Raw genomic sequence first — 26,794 nt, 5'->3', positions numbered from 1 at the left:
ATTTTTGATTTTAAAATGTGATCACATATTGACTACTATAACAATAAGCCTGGTTTGTATGCTAGTCACAACTCACAACCAAAAGCAATACAACACGCCGTGGAAATGAAGCCTTGCATCGTGGAAACATAAGAAATGCCAATCGGATGCATTGCACCAATGGAGGGCAACACTGCCACATGCTGGTATGACTTTCTGGGCTCTACTGGTGCACTTAAGTCACTTTTCGGAACAACGGAAAAAATAAATATTTCACACGCATTCATTAAATATATATTAGACTGTTGAACATCAGCCCGTGTCGTGTGTAGCAAAGGTATTTAAAAAAAAAAAAAAAAAAAAAAAGTCAGGGACCACAGTTCCATGTGACCATGTTTGGCTGTTCACACCCTCTGCTGGTGATACCAGGGTCGATTCCACCCCACAAGCAAAGATCAGAGCTAACCTGTTTTCTGAAGCTGAGACAATGAAAATCCAAATGACACCCAAATTTGGGTATTTAATAAATTGTTACCAGGTAAATCAAACATATTGAATCGCAATTGTGTACAAAAAAAAAGTGAATCTGTGTGATGTAAGACCACAAAGCCAAACTACTACTGGATTTTTTTTTTTTTTTTTTTTTTTATTCAACTCACAGTACATTCTACAGATGCACACATGTTACATCACCTTAATACAACAGTCTTGTAATACATCCTGTTAAAAATGAATTGGTCCTAAAAATATAAAGGAACAAAATTTCAGGTCACCAAAACTGTACATTATTAAAAAGTCACGTAACACCACATTTGGTTTTCTGGTCTTTTTTTTTTTTTTTTGTCATTTTGAATAGGAATAATGTGTATTTTCTACTAGCTGATCTGAGGTCAGTGTAAGAAACAAGTTTAAATACAAGCTGGACCGCAGTGAGGTCCCGCCGCAGTCACATAAGCAGTGCCCATCAAATTGCTGGCCCATGAACAGCACAAAAAGTGACGGAAAAGAACGTAACCAGGCGGGAATGTAGCCAGTGCTTCAGAGCTCTTTTGCAATTCTACTCTGTACAATATTAAGACGACCATATTTAGATGTTTGCACCTTTTCAGACAAATACTCGTCTTTTTACAACAGGCGTATTTTACGCACACCTGCAATCTGTCTCAAGGGCAATCGTTCAGTGTGTTGCCTCTACAACAGATCCTTTTAACAAAGCACAAACTAGTGCAAGTAACACAGTTATATACAATCTGTGTACAGCCTGCTGCTTCACTCGATACTGAAATCCACAAGTACTGACTGACGTCAGAAATCTACCAGTGTCTTTCACACAGCAGCAGAGTGTGAACGTGTGCGCTTAGCTAAGTGGAAGTTACAGAAATTCTACTCATGGTTTCTTTTAGTTGAACTGGCCATTTTCATACATCAACTAGAGGTCGTCTGTACACATTCACTACAAGCTATTGCTATTAAATAATCCCAGCTACGGTCATCTTCATATATATTTATATATAGAATATGCATAATAAAAATATATTGACAAAAAAAAATAACTAGGCATAAGACCACATTACAATTCAGTTAAGAAATGGCCTCACTATTTTTTGTGGGTTACTATGCAGGTCCAATATGCAATTGCTTGGATGGAAAAATGCAATATTAATGTGAGATCCTAATAGTTCAAGAAGAGTGACCTTTCCCCAGAGGGGAGCGTGACCTCAGGCCTGGTCCAACCTTGGGACTTCTGAAAGGACGTGGCACAAGGATAGACAGGAGCTGAAGTGAGGGTGCTTGGGAATGAAATTCAAGTCAGATCATTTGCAGGCTTTTAGACAAACCCAAAAAACGAAAAAAGGTGGGAAAAAATACCCAGTTCTAACACATAGATACCTATACATGAGAGGAATATACATAATTGCAGAAACCTGACTGTCTTAGTTGTAACACCTCTTGCACAAACAGTCATCAGTTCAACCATTGGTGGGAATGGCACCGGGTTCTATTTCTCCTTGCTTGAGTAGAACTCGGCCCAGCGGCTCTCGAAGAAGCTCTTCATGGAGTGTCCTGCCATCCCCACCTCAGAGGTGTCCTCGTTGAACAGCTCACAGTTGCTGAAGACCAGCTGAGCATCCGCCGCAAACTCCTCACAGCTGCAGTACCTGGAACATGGAGGGGATTGCGTTAAAGGGTGATTTATTGTGAAAGGGACACCCAAACCCTGCTAGCTTTCAGCAAATCCTGAATTTCCTAAAATCCATCCTGATTGTTTCAGTGCAAAGCTCAAAGGCCTGCATCTGTGACAGTATGGGGGTGGTAGCGCCATGGCAACGTTCACATATGTGAAGGCATCATTAATGCTGAAAACTACATATATGCTTTGGGGGCAACAATTGCTGCTTTCCAAGCAACGTATTTTCCAGGGATGTTCCCTGCTTATTTCAGCAAAATGATGCCAAGCCACATTCTGCACATGTTACACCAGCACAGTGTAGACTGAGTACTAGTTGACCTGCCAGCAGTCCAAACCTCTCTCCCAACGGGGACCCGACAATCAACAACTGGTGTCCTCAGCTCCCAAACCCAAACTCTTGAGTGTTTTTATAAGGAAAGGTGATGCAAGTGTTACAATGCCCTCGCCTGTCCCAGCTTTTTTTTTTTTTTTTTTTGGTAACATGTTGCATACATCAAATTCAAAATGACCTAATATTTAAAAAAACAAAAACAAAAAAACAACAACTTGAACATGAAATATTTTGTCTTGTGTATTCAACGGAATGTTGTTCCAAAAGCATTTGAAAATAACTACTCCGTTTACATTTGACAGAACGTCCTTAACTCATTCACTCCCAGAAAATTGTGTTCCAATTCTATCAAAACATGGAGCCTCCCAAAAGAAAAATTAAAGTCTCTTCTTTCATCAGGGAAAAAAAAAAGAAAGTGTTATTTGTATGCGTTTCTGTTTTGCAGCAATTAGCTTTTAAATATAGGTAAGTTTCCTGGTGAAAACACTGACAAAAAGAGCTTGTTGGAACATGGCCATGGCTGATCTCTTATACTCTGCTGACACAATGCCAGAAACTGCATCCAAGTCTTCTGTATGCTCTTGCATAAAAAAAACCAAAAACAAAAACGTCTAAACACATTTTTGGGAGGGAAGGATAAAATATTTAAAAACGTTTGTACACGTTCTTGGGATTGAATGAGTTAATTGGGTTATATTTGTTCAAGATTGACCAGTTCCGTACCACTCATTCGCATTGTTCAGCGTGCGGAACGCTTACCCTCCTTGCAACAGCCTCTCTCTCATGGTAAGGAAGTCCATGGGGTTCTTCACAATGCGGCGATAACCCGGCACCAGGCGGGGGTTCACGGGCTCAAGGAATGGCCAAGCATCTGCATGAGCCTCCATTTCCATTAGGATGATCCTACCAAAAAACAAACAAGGAATTACCACCAACTCACTAAAGACTACCATTGAAAAATGACGGCGGGACGCACTCGCAAAAAGTGAGGTCCGGCTGGTTACGAGTTGCCATGCGACGCCGTTTGGCCGCCGCCGCTTCTCCTGAATGACGCGAGGAGGAGGAGGGGCCTGCCGCTGGCGCCGCCGTCGCAGCCACCTCCTTGTTCCGTGTCGCCATGCCAGAGCTCCGCCGTGTCGTGTCGTCGTCCGAGCTGTTTTCTTCATATCGCTTCTTTTTCATCCGAGTCCGCTTTTTGGAGTGCGGCGACATGCTGTCATCCTGAGGGATAGCCAATAAGGCACATAACCAGGCTGGTGAGTGATAGATTATCTGCTGGGAAAGAACCACTGCATAATGCCATCTGATCTCAAGATGCTTCTTGGTCCGGTTCTGACCTTGGCAACGCACGTTGGGCAAAACCAGTCTCCCTCCGGCACCTGGGTGATCTTGGGCCTCAGGCAGTACATATGACATCCTTTATCGCAGCCATCGCAAAGTAGCAGACAGTCATCGTTGTCGCCTTTCCTGCAGATCTGGCAGGTCTGGAACCAAGAGGAAAAGTGCAACGTTACAAAAGCAAGTAGAGAGTAGGGCTGGGCAATATGGCTTTCATTTTAGGGCTCGGCGAGAACCAATCCATTCGGTATCGATCGTGGGCTGATACCGGTTTTATTTCAATGTTATCGGTACTTGTGGACAAAATGTAATAGCATCAGTCTGAAAGAGTGGTATCGGATTCACATTTGTGGAATGTGAGTTATGACGCAAAATCCAGCCGTTTTTATCCATCTCAAGGGGCAGCCATTTTGCCACTTGCTGTGGACTGAAGATGACATCACAGTTACACAGGGCTCAGGCAACAACCAATCACAGCTCACCTGGTTTCCGAAGCTGAGCTGTGATTGGTTGTTACCTGAGACTTGAGCAACATTGATGTCATTTTCACTCAACAGCAAGTGGTAAAATGGTCTTCTGATATTGATAAAAACTGCTGGATTTTGCTGGTTAATTAATATTCTATTAAAGGAATATTAATCAAAATACCATATTAAGACTAGTGGGGCTGCATAGAAGATATTGCCAAGAATTTTTGGGGGGTTGACTTCCTCTTTAACTCATTCACTCCCAGCCATTTTCACAGAAGCAATCCCGTTCGCTCCCGGCTGTTTTACTGGATTTTGACTGACTTTGCAAGGCCCACAGAATATTGTGTTCTATTGCTATAAAAGCATGGAACCTATCAAAAGAAAGATTAAAGTCTCTTCTTTCATCAGGAAAAAAAAAGTATGTTTCTATCTGTTTCCGTTTTGCAGCAATTAGCATTAGAAGAGAGCTAAGTTTCATCAGTTTTCATAAATCTATTTAAAATTCAAAGTAATTGAGCTTTTTTCCTAGCTGGCCCTGGTTGATCTCCTTTGCTCTGCTGCCAACTGCTGGCCGTTTGTGTAATAACTATCATAATAACTATCATTTCTGCAACCGTTCTTTGCAGTTGAGAGGCTGCATCAAAGCCTTCTGTATGCTCTAGCACAAAAAAAAAAAAAAAAAAAAAAAAAAAGTATAAATACGTCTTTGGGACACTTAAAACAGTAAAAAAAACGTATTTACACGTTATTGGGAGCAAATGAGTTAAGGTAAAAGCACTTTTTTTTTTTATCAACAAACGCACATTGTTTTTTGTCGTGACTCAACTTTTTTTCGGCTTGTCCCCTCAAAAAACGCCACAACACATGTACCACATTAACTTCATTAAAAAAGGGGAACAAAAATGCAACTCTGTTCGAAGCCATTTGTTGTGTGCAGATAGCATCCTTTGAACTACCAAAACGAAAACAAAAAGAAAAAGAAATTTCAAAGGAAACGTCCTGTTTTTACTCATCCCACCCTACCCGTGAGTCAAGCCTGTGAATTTCTTACCACTTTAGTCACAGATCTCTCCCAGGCAATAGCTTTCTCTAGTTGCAGCAAACACAGACACAGCTGGGGGGCACTGCGGCAGCGATCGAGGGCCTGCCGCCACGTTCTGAGCCTGGAGGTGATTTCACTTTCCAGGCTGGAAAAGGGAAAACGCAGCACAGCAATGATTCCTCTATTATACGCATACAAAAGGGAAGAAAAAAAAAAGAAGCCCTCAGTCTCTCCTTCCTACCTGATGACATCCATCGGTTGCTCTTCTCCTGGGGTCGGCGTGAGAGGGGCGAGGCGCATCACCTCAGCTGGGTTCCAGAGCGGCTCCTTGAGGTAGCGCCTCTCGATGTTCCGCTCAAGATTGGCCAGGCGTAGCACGGCCAAGTCGAGCGGATGAGTGGCGATGCGAGGCAGGCCAGACCACTCCTTCTTGGTCCGGACGATCCAGTCATCACGTGGGTCGGTGTCATGTTCGTAGTACTGCAGGTCAGCCCGGGTGGAATCCCGCTCTGGGATCGTGTAGGGCTTAACAAGGAAAAAGAGTGCTTGGAGGTTTAATTATAAATACTTGGGCCTGTTGATGTACAGTAGTCTGGTTCTCTGACTACCTGAAATTCTACAGCTGGTGCCTCTGAGTTCGAGTCAGCATCGTTTACTATACTCTGAGGGGGAGGAGCCTAAATGAGACACAAAAGGAAAAAATAGTTTATTTTGTGTTGCTCTAATGCCTTTAAGTTCCTTCCCTCATGTTGCCATTTCTTACCTTCAGATGGAGGTCAGCAGCAATGACTCGCTGCTCCAGGTCCTCCACCCACCGGAGGGCACTGTTGTCTGTCTCCATTGCTTTTTCCTGTACTTGCCAAGGTTGTTGCAGAACCTCTAGCAGCCCCTCTTTCTTCTCCTCCTTTATCTCAAACATAGGATCTAGCAGGAGAGCATTACATGAAATCGACAGTTCAGCTGTTAAAATGTCTTTTTTTAAGCGTCTCCATTCCTGCTCACCACTGATGCCTTTGGTGCACATCTCCGTTAAACTCTCCATGTGTTTGGCCAGGTGTTTATGGAGCACTTTTTCTCTGATACCTCGTGGATGGAGAGCCTGTAATGTGCTAAACAACTCCTCTGGATCCTTGATCCACCACCAGCCACGCACCATCGCTGCAAGAATTGTTATACAGTACATCATTAACTCAATTCATAGTATTATCACAAAAATGTTGCACTGACAATGGTGGTACTAAACATTCTATACTCATCAAAAATATAAACACTTGTTTTTGCTCCCATTTTTTATGAGATCTACTCAAAAATAAATAACTTGTTCCACATAAACAATATCACCATTTCTCTAAAATATCGTTCACAAACCAGTCTAAATCTGATATTGAGCACTTCTCCTTTGCCGAGATAATCCATCACATTACAGGTATGCCATATCAAGATGCTGATTTGACAAAATTAGTGCACAGTTGTGCCTTAGACTGCCCACAATACAAGGCCACTCCGAAAGGTGCAGACTGGCTGGTTTCCTGAGTCCTCAGCCCCCCCCAATAAAACAAAACTGCACCTTTCAGAGTGGCCTTTTATTGTGCGCATGCTCAGGCACACCAGTGCACTAATCGTGCCGTCTAATCAGCATTTTGATATGGCACACCTGTGAGGTGGGATGGATAATCTCGGCAAATAAGTCGTCATCACTAACACAGATTTAGACTGGTTTGAGAGAAATGGTGATATTGTGTAGAAGTGGGTATTGTGAAGAAGTTTTCCATCTTTGAGTTCATCTCATAAACAAATGGGAGCAACAACAAAAGTGTTGTGTTTATATTTTTGTGGAGTAATATATTAAGTGTGTTCTGCTTACATGCTGGTATGGGCTTAACCACCAACTGTATAAAGTACTGCTGCTCAAGGTCTTGGAAAACAGAAGTGGCAGGACGCCCTCTGCTTTTGGCTGCGGCCCCACGTGGTCCCCTCCGAGCAGGGCTACTGCCTCGACTGCCCCTTCTCCGCCTGCGGCCCGGCCTGGCGCGTGTGGTCGGAGTCCGTGCTGCTGGGGGGCTTTGGGCAGAAGCAAGGGGAGTAGGCAATGAAGGCATACAATCGGGAATGGAGGATGTTTGTGTTGTAGCGGGCGCTTCCTCTGGCGGCGCCGGGGTATCCAGGTCAGAAGGAACTTCGCCAACAGACGTCATGAGCACGTCCGACTGAGGGAATAAGCGAAAACGCAAACACAAATCATTATTAGATGACGCATTATAGCTGATGTTTTGGTCAAAACGGCGCCAACCTGTAGGAGTGGGGCATCAAGTGTGGGCGGTGTACTCGGCACATGAGTCTCGCTCAGAGAGTTTTCATCACTTGGCTGTGTGAAACACTGGCCCTGATTCTCCGCCTCCTCTTTCACACTCTCCTCTGTTTGACTGCCCTCTAGAGGTTCTTCTGCGTAAGCATCATTGGCTACTGCATGCCTCGATTGGCTGAGCCAATTCAGGAAAGCAGACTGAGAGAGATCTTGAGTACACGAGGCGACCGGAGATCCGGGCCCATCTTCTACCACTGACCTGCTGCTACTTCGGCGTGGGCGCCGGGTCTTTGCCGTGCGGAGGTGGAGTTCCACTTCGGGTTTGATTTTTCGGGGCCGTCCTCGTCCTCTTTGGCTGCTCATAAGCGACGCGGTGCCAGGGAGTGAATCTTCCTCTGGGGACAATGTTTGGACTTGAGGGGTTTCCGGGCCAGGCGAGGAAGGTGGAGGATGAGGTGGCGTCGTAGCCACAGGCACCTCCTCCGTTTTGGGCTCCTTTTTGAGGAAAGTGACTGGCACCTCCGCTATAACAACATCCCCTGAGGCTGTGATGCAAGCATTCAGAAGATGTCAAACCTGTGATTTGTTCACAGTCAATTTTCATATTAGCGTAAACAATCAGACTCACTCAGAAGCTCTTCAGGACCCTCAACTAGAACTCCTCCGAGATGAGGTAGAGCCAAGTACCTACGTCTGTAACGATCCTGGCCAAACATTATAGCCCGCATGGAATGAGACGACTGAAGCAGCTTTTTACGGAAGAATGCTTGGCGCTGTCAATGGTAAATAAGTCAAAGATTATTTCACACCAACGTGACAAACTTTTAATGTGTCTGAAAGGAATTTGCCTTACCTTGGTTAGTTTATCGATCTGCCTTTCCAGTTCATGCACACTGGCATTGGTAGGGCTTTCACTCTGTTTAAAAAAAAAAAAAAAAAAAAAAAAAAAAAAAAACAATCAAAAAATCAAAAAATTGTAAAATGCTAATCTAAAACATTTGCAATTTCAGTGCATGCATACATACATCACTTATTTTGGGTTCCTCTTTGCGACCGCGCCGGCTGCTTTTCTCCACACTGTCCTCCAAACCAAGGTTCTCCTCTTCAGCCACTCGGGCACTGCGTCGTCTTTCCTCTAAACACAGCTCTTCTTCGGAGCGGCCAGTGCGACGTGCAAGTGCGGCTTTCAGCCTGCAAGACAGAAAACAAAATTCAACATCCGAGTCATGTACAGCACCACAATATTCTGAGGTGGAATATTATGTGCCTTACTTGCGAAGTTTCCCCTCAATAATCCATTTGTTCTTCCTGTAGGTTACCATGTTCTCGAGTGTATTGTCAATGTCACTATATGGATGTGAGATACTTTTTTAGTAAGGAATAACTTGTTAAATGCACAAATCACGAGGCGCTCTTCAAACCTTGTCACTATGTTGCTACCGTTGAGCTCCTCCACCACAAAACCGAGCACGGCTGCCTTGGTTTCGGGAGGCAAGGCATGAAAGGATTTGGTCCTCAATGTGTTGCACACCTCCGTCTCATAGCCATGAGATTCCAGAAAGATGCGCAGTACCTCTGAAACTGTGCTGCGAGTCAGCTGGAGCTCAACCAGCTTATCCCCAAGGATCTTGACTGACTGATGGTGGAGAGAAAAAAAGCAAAACTTAATAGCACCATAAATTGAAGTGCATCAATAATAATAACAACAACAACAATAACAATAATAAAAACACTCAAGCAACATTACACACTTGATAATATGATGGCAGGCCAGGATCCCGGAGTGCAGCTTCCATTAGCTTTATGAGCAGATCTTGTACCTCTCCCTGGCTTTCACCCATGTCAAGCAGACCTTCTTGCAAGGTTGCAAGGCTGGGGATGTCCTTGGGTACATTGAAGCCGACCAGCTTTCCATAACCATGAAGGAACTCTACAACAGCCAGGCAGTGGGCGAAGGCTGTGCCTGAGAGAATCACACCAGGGACAGGCGACAGCTCTGGCAGGGGCTGCAAGAGGAAAAGCCATTACAGTCGCAAAAGTGCAATCACAGCGAGAAACGCGGTTAAAAACCACCAAAACTCACTTTGTGGTCAGTGAGACACATGTCTTCAGTGGGTTTCCTCAGCTCTTCTAAAATTAGCTGTTGCCTCCTGCGCTCCTCCAGCCGTTTTTGGGTCTGAATTCTCCGCTCTGCCGTTTTCTTGGCTGCCAGGGCGGCCCGAGCCGCTGCCTCCGCCTCGGCCTGCGCTTTGGCCAGAGCCTTGGCTTTACTGCGAGCGCTCAACACCCTCTTTCCTTGGGCTATTCTCTCTTCATCTGTCTGTTGAATGGGAGGAGTAACCTCAACCTTGACAGACCGCCGTCGACCGGGCTTCTTGGGTTCATCAACAGACTGTGGTGCAAGCTCAGCTGTCTGTGGGGGTGGCAAATCTTGGGGTTCAGCCTTAACCTCCAAACTCTTGGTCTCTTGTTGCTGAAAGCCGGGTCACAACAAGGTATTAGTGGTTGTGAGATAACAATGAGGCAAGGTCATTGGCAATTACTTTGACCTACAGTATATACCTTTGCTCTCTTTTTGTCCTCTCTTGTCTTCTTGATCTTAGCATCCTCTCTTCTCCGTATTCTGGCCTGATAAATTCATACAATATCAGAATTGGACACCGTCACATCAAATAAATAATTTCACACAAAGTACAAACCTTCCTCTTCATCTTCTTCTTGATTTTTGTCATTTTCTCCTTTTCTTCCTCCGTGAGAGCTTCTGCAGTAGCACAATATACAATCATTGTACTAGAAATATTTAAATGCTTGTACTACCACAACTACAAGCTGTACCCAAACTCCTCCAAATCTATCATCAGAGTCACTTACCTTTATTTTCAAGTCTCTTCAACAGCTTGGCATCAACTTTACTCAAGAAGTCAGTCATTTGGGGTTTGGGGGGTCTACCTGGCCGGCGGGCCTGCCCTGCCCTCGGGCCACCAACCCTGCTTGGTTTCTCTTTATCGGGGTTCGGCGGTCGACCTCGCCTGCCAGTGATGGCCATGATCATCGAAGGAACTTCCTCATTAGCCAAGAGGCACCACTTCACACCCTACCACAAACCATCAAGAAAGTGACATTGTTTGACAAGTTTTGGAAACTTGCAGTTTGGTAACCAATGCCCAAATTTTAATTGGCAAATCGATAAAATGTAAAAAAAAAAAAAATACTAAAAAAAAAATAAATAAAAAATAAAATAAAAAAATGTAAGTGAATAACCTCAGGACTGTCCCTTTCTTCATAAAAGTCTCCAACAGGCATGCGTGGGCTGAAACTGAAGTGTTCTCTGGTGACAACGCCACCCTGGTGTTTCTTCAGATACTGAGTGACACAATAAGAAGGGCATGATCAATAAAGTATCAATTACAAGTACAAATGTCTTGGAGGTTATTTTGGAGCATTTACAAATTACCTTTATAACTTCTGGGAACTGCTTCATTCTTCTTCCGCAAGGCGCGTAATACCAGGTTTCACCCTTCATGCGATCATTCATCTTCTTCACGCGAATCTCTCTCTTCCATCTATCATCAGGAGAGCTTTATTACATCATATCCAAAGAAATTTAAAGATTCCTTTACGATATAAAGAAGCAAGTAGAAAGGTCACAGCGTTATAACAGCAGTCTAAAGGGACCTAATTTAACAATTTAGCGACTAAAGATGCAGAAAGTCCGTACCCATTTTCAGTTACTGTATTTTTCAGACTAACTGGTCCAGCGATTTAGATTAGATTAAGTTAAATTAGCGCTCAGCCTGGATGCTCAAGAAGCCTACTAAAGGTGGCGGCGGTAATGCAGCAAAATTATATGCCAAACAAACGGCAAGGAAGTAGAAGGAATGGAGGAAGAATAAATAGAAGATCAAGTGGCAACTAATTTGTGACACAATTTAGCTGACGGCGCTAGCATGGGGCCATTACAAGGATTTACTGTTAACTCTTTGACTGCCAAAGACGTTCCATGATGATTAGTAAAATTCCAATGAATGGAATGCGATCTTTCATTGAGTAGCCACATTGTATATGTAGTAAAGGCAAACAATATTCTTTTTGCCTTGAAAGATGAGTTAAAATGCTCAAAAGCGGCTGGCACTGTGGATTGTTTTGTTTTGTTTTTATAACGCCTGGCAGTCAAAGAGTTTAACAGAAGCAAAATTTTTATTTTTATTTTTTTGCAACCGCGCATGACTGCGGAAACTGCATTACTATATATGGAAATATGTCACCAGAAACACTCCAAACGCGTTGCGCCTGTAAGTAGCATTAGTGTGTAGGGGGAATTTTTTTTTAACTAAAGCCGTAGTAAACAATCATAGGTATGTTACCCATGCAGCAGGGGGAACTGAACCTGCTGCTCAGTTGCAACCCTTCTCCTGATACGTTCACCTGTTAAGACACACAAAAACAGGGTCAATGCAAGAAAATAGGGATTGAAATAAAACAGGTTAATAAAATAAACTGTAAATGATATTTATCTAAAAACATTTTCTCACCTTTATCCACTGTTGAGCTTTCATCTTCATGGTCCTCAGCATCACCGGCAGCTGGTCCAGCATCAACATTTAGTGCGGACATGTCTTTTTCATTATGCACCTGTTTCCTCATTCTTTTCTTCTTGGGTTTCTCAAAAGACGAGCTGATGGCTGGTATGTTGGCAAGAACCGCATCAATCGCGGCTGTGATGGAGTCAATTTCTTCCGATGGCGGCTGAGTCTGATCACATTCGTCCAGTTTTCCTTTGATCTGTTCTGGTCTCAGAGATGCCTTTCTCTTCCTTCCTTTGGGTACCTCCTCTTTGTTGTCACCACCTTCAGCCTTGAGCTGTTCCGCCTTTGGTGTTCGACCCCGAGGTTTTCTCTTGGCCTCTTCAGGAGCTTGGGGGGGGGGGAAGAAGCATATTATACAACGACTTTAGAAGTAACATTTGATAACCAATAAGACCTAACAAATACCTGATTTACTAATCCATAAAGCCTTTGGAGACTGAGGTTTGCAAGGTTTTCCTGGGCTTTTCAGACGTCCTCCAGTGGTTGACAAAACCTGATCTGTAACTGGCTGCAGTGGGTGTACAGCAGGTCTTTGTGCTGGGGTACTGAAGGCAATGAAGTTCTCATCTCTCATCTTGAAACTTGGGGGAGTCAAAATCTCGATTGCTGTGGATGTTTTGCTAATGGCATCCAAGTCAGGTGTATGATGACCTGCGTAAGGCCAGCCTGCTTGGGTCCCTGAACAAAGACATTGTATTATTTTCTAAGCACTTTACTAAAATTCAACACAAGTACCATTTATTTTTTTCTGACTTTATAATTCAAGAAAATACCTTGGTAACGTGGATGAGATGCCCTAAATGAAGAATTGTTTAGGGAAGACTCCAGCATGGACTCTGTCTCAGATATTCCCCGCTCATGGGTGGAGTTCAAACTTGAATAATCCACAGATGAGATGCCATCTCTGGAAGTCTCATAAACAGAAGATGGTTGCTCTTCTGTATCAGTCGTGCCATTTCCAAGGTGAAAGCAGTTGCCCAAACTGCCAGATTCATGTATGTGTGAGGTTCTGTTAGCGGATTTATCTAGGAAGGAACTGATATGGATTCTTGACAGCGTGCTACAAGCTGAACTGTCACCATATTGGGAGATGGTGAGCAAAGAGGGGTCAAAACCTGTTTCAGAAGTCTTTGAGGAGTGTCTGGCACTGGGACAGTGAGGTGTTAAAATTCTGCTTGGAGTTTGCTCTGCATTTAGTACATCAACAACGTTGGCAGTGGCCATTGGCTCCTTTTGTATATTGCTGGGCTGTCGCTCAGTCTGCAAAGGTTGACGTGGAAGATCAGATGAATTTTGAGGGTCAGAAGCTTTGTGCGTCTTTACTTTGCCTGACTCAAGATGAGGGGGCTCTTCGTCCACCATTGTGCCCATTCCAAGTACCAAGTCTTCCCCCTTGTTATTGTGACCATGGTACCCTGGCAACACAGGTAACTGATTTAGCACGCTGACAGGAGATGACCCGGCAAAATGCCGTACCGAGTCGGAACTCTGAATAATTTCGGAAGTTGTTGCAGGAGGCACGGATTCCAAGGCAAGTGGGATAGAAACTGGTGCAGTCCTTGAGCCTTGCAAGGTTCGTAGAGGTAGGGTAGTGAGAGGTCTGGTGGAGGGACTGTCATGGGCTGACTGGGAGGGTGAATTGAGCCCCTCTGGGGGTGGTGATACTGAAGCAACGGCTCGACCAGAGCCAACAGCTGACGCGGGGTACAAGGACTCATGCTGGGGAACGGATGCATTTTTACTGCCAGAAGAAGGCATTCCATGCATGGATAGCAACATGCCAGGAGATGACACTCCCAAAGGTGACGCTATTGAAGAACAAACACTACCTGATGCATCACATATTGATAGGTTTGAGCTTACAGCTGGCATCAGAGGCAGCTTAGAGCCTTGAACCATTTGTTGAAGAGATGAGATGGGTGTAGACCCAGAGAAGGAAGATGTGGACAATATGGCAGGTGCTAAAACAGCTGTTATTGGTCCAGAAACTGAATGTTGCAGCCGAGACTCGGGAGAAGGGGACGAAGACACCCAAGGAGGTCCAGAAACACTGTCAGTCAAGCCTGGAGGTGGACAAAATTTTGGATGTGTCGCAGGTGAGGAAGAAGACGACGACCCCACAAGCAGATGTTTAGATCCAGAAAGTGTTATCTCAGTAGCAGGAGGTGGAAGAGGAGGTGAAGAATGCCTGGTAGGAGGAACTGATGATGACTGGGGTGGAGTACATTTGACATCAAGGGGACACCCAAAAGGGGATTCGGGGGAAGCCTTGGGAGATTCAATAGCAGACAACTTATTCAGAAATGTTGTTGCAGAAGATGCAGTTGGTGATGTCTGAGGTGGTGTGGTTGCTCTTGTCCCTCTAATGCCCTCTGGTGATTGGGCAGTTGGCTTTTCAGAACTCTCATGATGATCAATTGTATGTCTGTCAGTCGCTGAGGAAGAGTTGGTAGGCCTGAGAGGAGGAGTTGTCTCTTCTGTGCGATTGACATCTGCATTGGCCTCCTTGCCTTCCTCCATTGTATGCACTAAGAAAAAAACACCACAGCCAATAAACACCACTGCGAAAATGGGGGGATCAAGTGTTCTGATTACAAAATGTCATATTGGCATGGAGGGCACACACACCGGTGCGGGGGAAAGGAGACATGTGACTAGGCTCTCTATGAGCTACCAGGTAAGGCAACGCCGAGATTTACCGATCCTGACTGGAGCAGAACCAACAGACAACACATTAAACCACTTTTTTTTTTTTCATCATTTGATTTTGTTTGTAATGAAAAGGTACTTTTCCAGATCGTCTCTCAGGCAAGTTGATGCCTCCATTTGTAATATTATGCACACACTAAAAATAAATAAATACATAAATAAAATGTGAAAGTCCTTAATTTGATCATCGTTTGCACATAAAATATTGTAAAATGACCATTCTCCTATGTTCTCGAAAATAATGCACATCAGTTTACATTTTTATCATGCGTAACCGATGTACATGACTTATGTAAATTCAAAGGACTGTTATTTCAGAACAGTAACATTATGCACGTCTGTGTGAGCGCACACCCACATCCCTGACAGCCCTGACTATAGGAGCAGGGTTTTGTATTTGTGTGTGTACGACTGTATGCTACCAAGGCCACCAAACAAGCAATCGGTACCCTTCCTTGTTTCTGCCGCATGATGATCATTGTTGTCATGATTCACCTGTCACAAAGCATTGGCCTGGACAGCTAATTCATTTTCATGTACCGTACTGCTTTGCATATATGGTTATATTTGGCCATGTAGAGGGTGAGCTCCACGTGCTGCAACCTATCAAAGGAAAATGTTCTACCGGTGTGTGTACACAGTGTAAAAGGTCTAGTTTTGTTGTTGTACACTTTTAGTGAGAATGCTATGCACTCTGAAGTGAGGTCCCAGGTCTTTGTTAAAAAAAAAAAAAGACCATTTCAAAACATTTTCAACCGTTAATGTGAGCTGTAACATGCCACTCGAGATTTATGTAATCTTTGAGAAGTAAAAATAATTGAAATAATGTGATTGCATAAGTGAGCGCACCCTCTTATAACTGGGACGTGGCTGTGGCCAGAGTTAACCAACCCTATTCAATTCCATGTTAAATAGGGTTTAAGATGCCCCTACAAACACCACATTCGAAATGTTTTAGTAGGCTTTTCCTGACATTCTTGCTTTTTGTGCTTTGCAAACTGAATGCTATTTTGAACTGAATTTAAAAAAAAAAATTTAAAAAAATGAATTGAGATTTTTTTATTTTTTTTTTTTAAAGAAAAGCCAACTCCAATATCTAAACTTCTTTTGTAGTTGTTCATCAGCAGCACTTGAAATTGTGGCAGGTGTGTGCAGACTTCATTTAACCTGAGTTTGAATGTGGATGGCCACATACTGGTTATGATATGCACACTCATGCAACCCTATTTCAATTGTTTATTTTTACTTCACTTCTCTCAGGGATTACGTCTTTCCCCAAATTAGTTGTACAAGTTATAGATCACAGTAACTGTGGAAAATGTGTTGCAACAGTCTGTCCTGGTCTCTTATTTATATCACAAAAAAAAGGCATTTGAAAATTGGTGTGTCGACTTTTTTTTTTTTTTACGTCCACCATAGGTGTGTGGAGAGCTCACCTTGCATGGAAGCAGAAATGTCCGCATGGGCAGGCTTTTCCCTACTTACGGGAGATCCTTCAGCCTGCACAGTTGATGATGGTGTCACTGCTGTCGTGGGTCCCCCCTCTGTGTCATGCAGGGGTGCAAAATTCTGCATCCTCTGACCTGTAGACTGTTTTGGGTGCTGTGGAGATGACAAAGACGTATGCTGCTGCTGCTGGTAGTACGGCATCCCATTCGACATCACGCCATAATGCTGTGGGAGGTGAAGGGGTGGATGCAAGTGCGAATGGAGATGATGCTGTGATGACGGAGGGGACACTTGCTGGTGATGTGGTGGAGAAACGCCGGGATGTGACTGACTCTCATATGTCCCAAATATGCTGCGGGAAGTGTAAGCGGCAGCCTGTGGGGCAGGATTACTTCTGTTCCAGAACTGACTGCTAGTTGGGGGCATTGTTGATGGGCCTGCCAGGGGTGGCTGCTGGGAGCTCTCTATATCCCCATTCAGTTGGTACGGTCCTTGACCCTGGAAGTGAGGTTGTGACTGAGGCTGCACTATGCCCGGTACCGGCTGCTTCTGGTGTAAGCTGTGCCCAGGAGACGTGGCCATGGTCGGACTGTACTGAGGATGTCCTCCCCACAGGTAGCCCATGCTGCTCTGATGGTGGCTGCTGATATGCGGGTAAGGACTGGAAGGTGATTGGGAAGCAGGTGCACCAGACCCAAGTACAGTAGTGATACCATTCACATTCATTTCGCCATTCATATCTGTCAAGTACATGACACATTTGCAGTCACATTTTAGAACTTAAAACAAAATTAATTTCATCTTCATCTTGACGGATGATTACGTAAATCTATAAGATACCCACTCTTTCCTTGCTGAGGAAAACTCATGGAGGAACCATTAGTATAAAGAGAATCCCCTGAGGAACGTTTCAGTCCTGAGTTTGCTGAGGAATGGGTGCCATAGTTGAAATGATTATTTGCCTCCATCTAGTAAAACAAACAAACGTTAGTACCAGCGAAGGAAGCAACGCGCAATCATTCACACATTTCAGTGTGCAATTACGAAACAAGATTTTTAACAGCGGTGCGCCACCATTTTCCTGTGCTGTACTACTATTTAATATACACATAAACCCATAGACGGTTAATTAACTGTCAGATTCGACTTGGAAAGTGTCGACACGTCAGTCGTCAGCACCATTTTGCTCCTAACAACACGCGTCAAAATGTCGCAGCATGCCTACAGTGGGGAGCAGATGCCAGCGAGGCCCAGCCATAACGCAACGCAAAAGCGGACTAAACCCCACAAGAGGCTCGTCATTTCGGCTGATGAGACGCTGCTAAAAATGTACACAACCTCCGCGATAACGCTAACGCAAGATCCGACCTCGTCCAATTCATAACGCAGCGACCACCAGTTCTACTACATTCACCCAAGAGGCCTGATTTATGTCCCTCGCACTAACCGATGTAACCCTCTTAAATACTTGATTTCCCAATTCAAAGAGGCCATTACGAGCGCCGCGTTAGCTAAGCGGCGCTAGCCTGATTCTCACCAGAACAATTCACGTCAGAGCGATGCTTGTCTGCTTTCAGACGTGGTAAATGTGAGTCCAAGCAGCCACGACGTCAGATACAGTGGTTCCATTCACACCGGCAACAAACTATACTTTCTCAGTTCCAAGGTTATTATGCTAAATCATCACAATGGGAACTAGCGAGTCAATGCTAGTTAAAGAAGCTAACCGAATAGCATCCTTTGCGTTTCGTCACCAGGGCTTGTTTCGATGTTAGCCAACAGCCCGGCTACAACCACCCAGAGTTTATCTCCACGATGACCGCCTGTAATGCCTATAGTTTGTAAGCATACCACAGTGCCTATCCTTTGATGCGAATGGTCAGAAACTCGCCTCTTAACAGCTGGGTACGCAGTGCCTTTTGTTCGCCGGCTAACGTTAGCTAGCAGCCTGATGAAGTTACATTGTTTACGCCGAACGCACACGGGAAATTTTCAAAGCATCATCCTCCCACACTGCGCTTTCCAAACTTGTATTATCTCGATCAGAACTAGCAAACCTTTCATTCCGCGGGTCTCGAAGGCACGGGTGTCTGTACCCCGCGTCGAAGCAGTAACCGGAGCTTTGATGTCACCGCGATAAATAAACAACTCTTCCCTAACCTTTGGGTTTTAAATTAGCAAACATGGCTGGTGTGGTCCTGTACAGCCATGATTCTAGAGAGCGAGCACCAACTGCGTAAGCTTCCTCACAATGAACGTACACATCCGGTCAAATCACCCCATCACTTCAAAGTAAAATGCCTTATAACGTTTTAACCGTAAATATGGCGTTCCTACCCTTTGCCATACGACTGAAAGAAATAAAACAAACTTTGTGACTTGAAGCTCGCAAAATTATCGAGTACGTGTAATATAGTAATATTAATAATCATAGTTGTAATCTTCGGTGGCACTGAACCAGCGTACTTTGCAATATTTTACTTATTTTAAAATTACTAAACATCAAAGTAGGAAACGTCACGTGTACAATACGCACTTAATTTTGTTGAGATGGCTGAGGAAATCAAGCCCAAAGATGAAGTTTATGTCCAAGCTGCAAAAGAAACACGATATTTTTCAATTATTTAACAAATTCTCTATCAAGTAGAGCTGAATAAAGAGCCAAACTTCAACCGACAAGCGTAAGCGATATCGAAGATAAGTTTTTAAATCCTGACGTCAGTAGCCGACGATAACTTCAGGTCACCTCGGAATTATCGCTTTCACGAAGGCGTCACCATACCACTATGTGCACTTTATTGCACAGCTGCGGATACATCAGTTTTCATTGTCTTGTGGCGCGAAGTGAAAATGTATAATTTTAGCTCCCATGTACAAGTTTAATCTAGCCAACCAAGGTTTCACCTTCCCCAACTCGTGTCCGTTCACATCAAAATACATCAATTGTTATGATGAATAAGAGAGCATCCAATATTTCTTAAACCGTTTATTAGAAATATGTAGACAATAAAAAAAAAATGAATGTCCACTGTAATTCAACATCATGTCTCCCCATACATTTTGTTGACAGTGTAAAATAGAATTTGGTCATTACACATCACTGTATGTTTCCAACAAGGTTCTGTTTTAACATTGATGTGATGCTGAAGCACAACCAAGCTTCAAGCCTGCTGCTGCAAATTAGTTCCAACTTGATCCTACAGGCTGAGTGCATGTTGGTATGTTGGAGAGGACCAGTTAAGGTATTCAAATGGATCAACTCCATTTACAATACTTGATTAGATGGTCATAGGACAGATGTAATGTTTGCCACGATTCATATAAACAAGGAGTAAAGGGAAACATGTAAGCAGGAAATTGAAGTTACATAAACAAAAGACCGGCTTCCTGGTCATCTAATCACAGCACATGGAAGGCTTTAGAGGGACCCCAACTAATTTTTTTTTTTCAATTTTATTATTTTTAAACTGCAAACTACACTATTTACCTAACTTAAAACCACAACATTTGACAAAGGTTTTACTCATCATAAACCACAATTCTGATATAGTCAATCTGATCAACACATATTGCTCAATTGAGGACAAGCTTTTCCATCCATTAAGGTGTGCTTGGTTGGTCATAGAACAGTAAAGCAAGATACCTGACGTGCAGTACAGCAAATGGAAGTGGAGATAGCTGCTCTGTTACCATGCATGTCAACCTTCACAGGAGCGGAGAGCAGCAGCTATGCATTTAATTATGGCTGCCGACTGTACATTAGTTTTTTCCACTGCCTTAAAAAAAGAAAAAGAAAAAAAAATTGTGTGTAAAAGTGTCGATTTCGTTTGCTTCCTTTGTCTGCTGATCGTCTTTTCGTTTCCTTCCAGAGTATCAGGGCCTCTATTCCAAATCTGGCATTTCTGAAAGTAAAGGCAAATAAGAATTTCACTTTCCATCAGCAAGTGACTGAGAACTTGATGTTACATTGGAATGCCTTTCTTACTTTCGTCGTCGTCACTGTCTGCAGATTCATCCTGGGAAAAAGAAAATGTGGTGACAAATCAAGTAAAAAATAAATAAATAAATAAATCAACGATAAACAGGCACCAATCTTATGCTGAAGCTGGTTAAAAACAAAGTGATTCTTACATCGCCACCATCTAGATCAGGTTGAAAATCGCCACCTCCCATGTTATTCACCATCTGTAACATGAAAAGTGGAAAAAGTTGAAAAACAAAACTGCAAAGTGATATTTGTATTCTCCCCTTGTTATGTTAACACATTCACAAAGTGTATGGAGATTTATATTATACCATGTAAGGAACACGGTCCCATTAGTTTTATAACTTTCTAATTGCAGATAAAACTTAAAATAAAAAAATAAAAATCCTGAAAACTTGTCCATCAGCCATCTAAGTACTTTCAACATTGAATAATCACAGGAAGTAAAACCTGCTAAATCACTACTACAGTTCAACGTCCTAAGTCAAAAGCAATCAGCTTCATGACGCTGGGTCTTCAAAGTTGTGCTGCATTTTACGCCAGCTTATCACGTAATTCAAAATAAATGCTTTTGTCCCGGGGTAAAATGGACACCTACACAAACTCATTGACTGTGAAGACATGTTTTAAAAAGCATTGAGCACTGTGTAAAAAAAAATACATACAAATAAATAAATCTGAATAAATTCTACAAACTAGGGGTGTAACAAAAAAAAACAACAATTTTTGATTTAGAAGATGGGCTTTGAAATATACTATTGAGACATGTCTTTATTGGGGCGCTGTATAACCCCCTACTAACCCTTTGAGGACTACATACACAGGAAGAGTTACAGAGAAATACTGACACCTAGTGGCACCTTGAGAGACAATGCTGTAATTGCTAATTATTCAGAATTGCCTATACAGCATTTACAGGCATTATACAGCATTTTAGAAGCTTATCGCACTCTCATGCCATCGCAGATGCACTTAATGGTGGCACATTTAAAGAAAAAAAAAAAAAAAAGTCACTTTTTGTCCCAGAAGGTTACAAAAAACAAAAAAATACTCTATCAACGCGCGTGGCAGTGTGTCTGTGCTGCCAGACCTGTCATGTGTGAGTGAGCCACCACAACTGTTATATGTGTGTTGCCCATGTCAAATAAAAGGGCTGACTTTGATTTATGTGTGCGTGATGCTTGCGCACACACGACGGACACAATAGCGCGCGTGTAACCGAGTGGTGACAAATGAAAACACATACTGCAGTGAAATGATTAGAAAATAAAAGTCTCCTGCAAAGTTGTCAGCGGTTGCATATCAAGAGGGTGAAAACATTTGTGTGTGGCATTATGTTGCGTCTATCAATTCCATGAATGAAACTGAAGAAGAGTGCTTACGTCTGAGAATTGATCAAAGTTGCCCATCTCCTCCTCTGAGTCATCCTCCCACTCTTTCCAGTTGTTAAAGTCAACACTGAGCCATCTCTGCTGTGGAGACACACCCCATTAAAAGTCATCTAACCCGCTCGGTGCATTTTAAACAGACGGCATTTTGAGAAGGCAACCAACCTGAGCCTTCTCTTTGGTAAGCCTTGGCCACGACTTGCCCGGCTCTGCTTTCCGCAAGTAGCACAACACAGATCTATCTGTGCGTTTGTGTTTGGATTCCTGTATTTATAAGGACAGTGATGGTGAGGAGATGGGGGAAAAAAGTAAAATAAAATTTGGTCAACATAGCTAACTATACTTACACTTTGATCGATGGCATCAAAGAGTTCTATTTTGTTTTCATGTGTGACATTGTCAGTTCCTCCAACACAACTGTGGAAAAACAGTACACAATTAGTCAACTTGTCCTATTTTGTCTTTGAATGAGACATCATTCATGTTGCTAGTTTCATGGAAACATGTTCACATTACAAATACATAGGACTGGGCAATAAATCAAATTAATTTGATACATCATTTTAAAAATCGAATCGTTGAAAATTAGCTAAATCGTGAAATTGAGTTTTGCCTTCTGGATTATTAGAAGCTGTTATGTTTTGTTACATCCAAATGTTTTGTGAGCTGTAATTTTGCACAAGTGGCAGAATGCTAGATGGGTGACTTTAAGACATGTTTACAAATACAATAGCTACCAACTACTTAATTGTGGCATTTAAGCACAAATTATGAATTTCAAGTTTATGTTAGAATCAGTATACATTATTGTTGTCTGAACATTTTGCACAGGAATTATTTTTTAATAAATGAAACCTTTAAATAAATGTTTGTGGGTTTCTGAAGATTAAAATCGTAATCGTCTAGAATGACTGGGGAAAAAAAAAAATCAAAAAAAAAAAATCAAGATTTTATTTTTTGGCCATATTGCCCAGTAAATACTTGCATATTGGATATTTAGATGGTTATGGTTCAATGCTTTTTGGCTACCACCATTTTGGAAAACATTCTAGCTATATGATAAGACAGTTAAGAAGGCAACTCCAGTGTGGGTGACGGTCTATATGAGGCAAAACCTTCATGACAGTTTAAAAGCAAAACCATCAAAGACACTTTGGCTGACAGTCAAATTGTCCACAGTAATTATGACGCATACATACCTGAAAACACATTTAGTTTTATCAAAAGTGACCTTTACATCTTTGCTGTCCACTACACAGAACTCTATAAAAACAGAGTCCCTCCTATCGTACCACTTGGCACTTGCGGGATACCTGTGAAGAAAAAGCAATGAGAGTACAGCAATTCGTTTTAATGCATTAAACAACACTGGTGTTAAGCTGAATCCTTGCACCTCCAAAGCAATCACTTTTCAGAAGACACAAAAAAGGCCATGTTTGTTCAACAGCGCAGGCAGCCATGTTCAACTCCTCACATTGGTCAATAATTTGTAAAAATAAAAAAATGAAATAAATAACAGGCCACATGTGACTGGCCAATAGTATATATTTGTAAAGACATAAAAGTTACATAATTGTGACATGAAGTTTCAGCCCGACGCCAGTTATTTGCATGGTTCTTTGTAAAATTACGGAGGGGACCCAGATCTTCAAGAGGCCCAAAACAACAACTATTCCACTTATTGTATATTATAGAAACTAAATGTAATTTAAATCTAAGAATACGTCATAATAGAGCCACAGTTGAGGCGTAGAGCCAGTCTTCCATTAAAAAAAAAAAAAAAAAAAAAAATCAGTATCAGGTAAGGGCAGTGTCAAGTTACAATGGGTCTCAATATGAAAACACCTCCTAACCAAACTAAATATAAAAGTGGATATTTTGGATCGTATGTGCAACTGATTCGAGACTGCAAATAGCTTCTGTCCTGGAAAATCTGTATAATAAGCTGCATGTTAATGGCCACTTTCCTCCAGAATGCAATCAACTCGTGCCCCCCACGAGCCAAATCATCTTAATCGTGATAGAATGGACGTGAACGTAAACTTATTGTATCCAATAACGTTAAATAGTCTCCTTATTTTCAATGTTATGAAAGTACAATTTGCTACCCGTAAAAGATGAGAAAGGCCAACACCAACACAGATGTGATCCTCATTAGAACCGGCTCGAATGTCGTTGAATGAATGTCTCTGTGCTAGCCAAGCTAACAGTTGAGTTGAGCCATGCGGTGCACCTGACATACGCCATAACGTCATACAAAAATAGTCGCAGTCCCGAGGAATCTTCGTGTACTACAGTAAGGACTAGTGGCCAGAGTATTTGAAAGAGTGGTCCGAAATTGTCGGACAGTTAGCAAGTTAATGGTAGCCGAGCTCACAGTTCACCGAGGTAAAGGCCAGCCTCCCGCCATTACCGCAGCATGTTGTCGGGCGGCTAAAACATTAGCCGGCTACACAAGCAATGTCTCCACTTTCAGTCTGAGGCCCGGGCCGTGTGTCACAAAACTTACATGTCTTGGCGTGCTGTCATTGTCTTTCTCCGAGACAGGCCGGTCTCGTGTGGAAAAGAGCGCTTATTGCCTGCAGAGAGAAGAAACGCTTGCCACACACAGGCAACGTAAAACGTCACCACCAGCCAGTGAGTGAAACTACACTGTATGTTTGTGACGTATCGTGGGTTTGAGAATAGCAACGGAGGGAGGCGCACGTCGGCCCTACTTGACTTTTCTAGAGCTTTCAGCCAATCAGCCCACTAATCTGAATATATGACTGGATAACCGATAGGCCAAGACTTTTGAGGCCGCCATATTGCCCCTCCTATATGGAGTTAAATATGGTGCAAAAGTAACTCGTAAAAAAAAAATTGTACCTGTGGAAAAAAGGTATAAATTTGTATCTGTAAAAGGCATGATTTGAACCTGTAAAAAAAAAAAAAAAAAAAAAAAAAAAAAATGTACCTGTATTTTTTTTTTTTTTTTTTAGAAAAATAGAAAATGGGTACTAAAAAAAATGTGCGTAAAAAAAAAATTGTACGTGAAAAAAAATTGTACAGTATGTAAAAAAATAATAGTTTGTACGTAAAAAAAATTGTACGCATTAAAAAATTTGGACATAAAAAAATTTACCCGTAGAAAGAAGTGTAAATTTGTATCTGTAAAAATCATGATTGTACCTAAAAGAAGAGGACGTCACAGGCGTGGGAAAAAAAAGAAGAAAAAAAGTAATATTTACCTCGATACTGGCGGTGACTGGACAGAATGAGCCACAAGTCAGACGGACATTGTCACAACCCCATTCCTAGCTGACCAATGAACGTTGTCCAGCGGCTTTCAAAGCTTTGAAAAGGCTTCCATCATCTGTTGAGCGGAGGACCCCGCCCACACAAGACAGAACAAGATTCGCAACCATAAAACAGATCCGCAACCAAACAACAGATTTGCAAACAAAAATCAGGAGTTGCAAACAAAACCAAAAAACTTGCTTGCAAAAGTTATTTTAATACAAATCCATTAACTTTGTTTGAAATATTTTATTTGAAAACCCTTTGTTTGATTGAAATTTATTTGAAGTTGCAAATCCCCTTTTTGTTTTTTGTTTTTTTTTTTACTGCAAATCCTTTTTTTGTTTGATTGAAAATACAGACACAAATTTCTCCAATGCGCCGGTATTTCAATCCAACTCCAGACTACCGTGAGGCGACACTTCTGTCCTGGGAAATGTGGTCTTCATTCAAGGCAAAACACTACCGCATTAGTCCATATGGTGCCGCCATAATCAACGAAAACTGAATGCATCTAAGCCTTGCTTTAAGAAAACGGATGGACTACAAAATGCATGTTAGTTTCAGTCATTTGTATTCGTTTTTAAATGTATCATTATTACGATGCGTTTATTTAAATCCCCAAAAGCAGGTCAAGCGCTGCTGTTTGCAGTTTCTGGACAGAGCATACCGTTTGGGTTTTGCATTTAAAAAAAAAAAAAAAAAAAAAAAAAAAAAAAAAAAAAAAAAAAAAAAAAAGTGTTCTGTCATTTTGAAGGACGCAATCTTTTTTTGTGCTATATTTTAAATCAAACTACATTAGCAAAGTAGCTAACTAATGTTAGTTCAAAGCAAGAGAAAATTCTCTTTTGGTATTCGATTGCTTTCTGTTTAAGGTAACGGTTTTGTTTTGTCTTTGAATAACGGTTGAGTCGTAATTTAAAAAAAATGTTAATTTGCCACCAATATCTTTTGCAATAAATGCTTGCTGCACACGGCATTGTATTTTATGTGATTAAATAAGTCCCCTCAAAAATGAAAAGAGTGCATCACAGGTGATGGACAGTTTTGGAGGTTGTACAAATTAAAATCCTGACTTTTCAAAACCACAGCAATCGGTAAACCTGTAATAGGTCAATGACTACTAGTAATAATAGCAATTAAATACTTTTAGATTATTTTTTTTAAAGAAGATATACAAAGTAAACTATAAATGAACAAAATTAACTTGAAATTTACATTTTACATTGTGTTTGCTGCCACAGTAAGAGTTCAGTATCAGTTAACATTTAAAAAAGTTTATATTTTAATGTGATTAAGTTCACATTAAAACGTGATACTTCAAATTTTAACGTGGTAAATTCAGATTATAGTGTGATCATTTTCACTTCTGTATTCGGCAAAACAAAAGGAAGCAAATCCTTCCGGTACAGGTTACTGGCAGAGCAGATATGCAAGTATGTTTGTCTTTTTTTGTGTGTGCCTTATAAATCAATATTTGGTAGACTAGAAATACAGCCTAACCCTATAATATTGAAACATAAATAAACAAAATGACACACATTTTGCTTTGTTTTGCTAAAATGTACAAGTCAAACTTGCATTTTTCAGTGATCCACTGCATCCACTTCTAACTTGAAATTTACATGTTAAATGGTGAAATTTATCACTACAGCATGATAGTGTGCCCCCCCCCCCCTCGCCCCCCCCCCCCCCGCCCCCCCCCCTCAATATAGTAGCCCAAAATAGGCTACTATAGTCAG

The 26,794-nt window shown here is 42.0% G+C and overlaps 2 protein-coding genes across 6 annotated transcripts; both read right to left on the bottom strand.

The window, feature by feature from the left end:
* Positions 1-613: 613 nt before the first annotated feature.
* baz2a (bromodomain adjacent to zinc finger domain, 2A) lies at positions 614-18,679 on the bottom strand. 4 transcript variants are annotated; one of them, XM_077512668.1, is made up of 31 exons: positions 18,458-18,656; positions 17,245-17,368; positions 16,388-17,140; positions 13,016-14,770; positions 12,648-12,920; positions 12,189-12,569; positions 12,021-12,081; positions 11,111-11,219; positions 10,918-11,019; positions 10,528-10,750; positions 10,356-10,417; positions 10,219-10,284; positions 9,740-10,129; positions 9,408-9,662; positions 9,078-9,292; positions 8,929-9,003; positions 8,682-8,847; positions 8,510-8,572; positions 8,285-8,429; positions 7,916-8,201; positions 7,642-7,831; positions 7,216-7,558; positions 6,354-6,509; positions 6,115-6,275; positions 5,960-6,028; positions 5,593-5,876; positions 5,361-5,496; positions 3,839-3,985; positions 3,478-3,722; positions 3,261-3,404; positions 614-2,138 (listed from the first exon to the last, which is right to left on the bottom strand). In XM_077512668.1, the coding sequence occupies exons 2-31, from the start codon at positions 17,366-17,368 to the stop codon at positions 1,979-1,981; spliced, it is 7,539 nt and encodes a 2,512-aa protein (XP_077368794.1). In that variant the 5' UTR covers positions 18,458-18,656; the 3' UTR covers positions 614-1,978. The 4 variants fall into 4 exon arrangements, with proteins under 4 accessions (XP_077368794.1, XP_077368792.1, XP_077368791.1 ...); XM_077512666.1 differs by having other exon boundaries at positions 7,642-8,201; positions 18,561-18,679; XM_077512665.1 differs by having other exon boundaries at positions 7,642-8,201.
* Positions 18,680-19,371: 692 nt separating this feature from the next.
* Positions 19,372-24,477, bottom strand: LOC144013597 (prostaglandin E synthase 3-like). Of its 2 annotated transcripts, none has more exons than XM_077512663.1 (8): positions 24,283-24,477; positions 22,973-23,086; positions 22,121-22,190; positions 21,939-22,037; positions 21,768-21,857; positions 20,532-20,585; positions 20,386-20,416; positions 19,372-20,302 (listed from the first exon to the last, which is right to left on the bottom strand). In XM_077512663.1, exons 1-8 carry the CDS (start codon positions 24,300-24,302, stop codon positions 20,283-20,285), a joined length of 498 nt encoding a protein of 165 aa, XP_077368789.1. In that variant the 5' UTR covers positions 24,303-24,477; the 3' UTR covers positions 19,372-20,282. The 2 variants fall into 2 exon arrangements, with proteins under 2 accessions (XP_077368789.1, XP_077368790.1); XM_077512664.1 differs by having other exon boundaries at positions 21,768-21,854.
* Between the last annotated feature and the right edge of the window lie 2,317 nt (positions 24,478-26,794).

The sequence above is a fragment of the Festucalex cinctus genome, chromosome 2 (genome assembly GCF_051991245.1).
Source record: "Festucalex cinctus isolate MCC-2025b chromosome 2, RoL_Fcin_1.0, whole genome shotgun sequence".
Classification (NCBI taxonomy): domain Eukaryota; kingdom Metazoa; phylum Chordata; class Actinopteri; order Syngnathiformes; family Syngnathidae; genus Festucalex; species Festucalex cinctus.
This window is presented reverse-complemented; position numbering and strand designations above follow the sequence as displayed.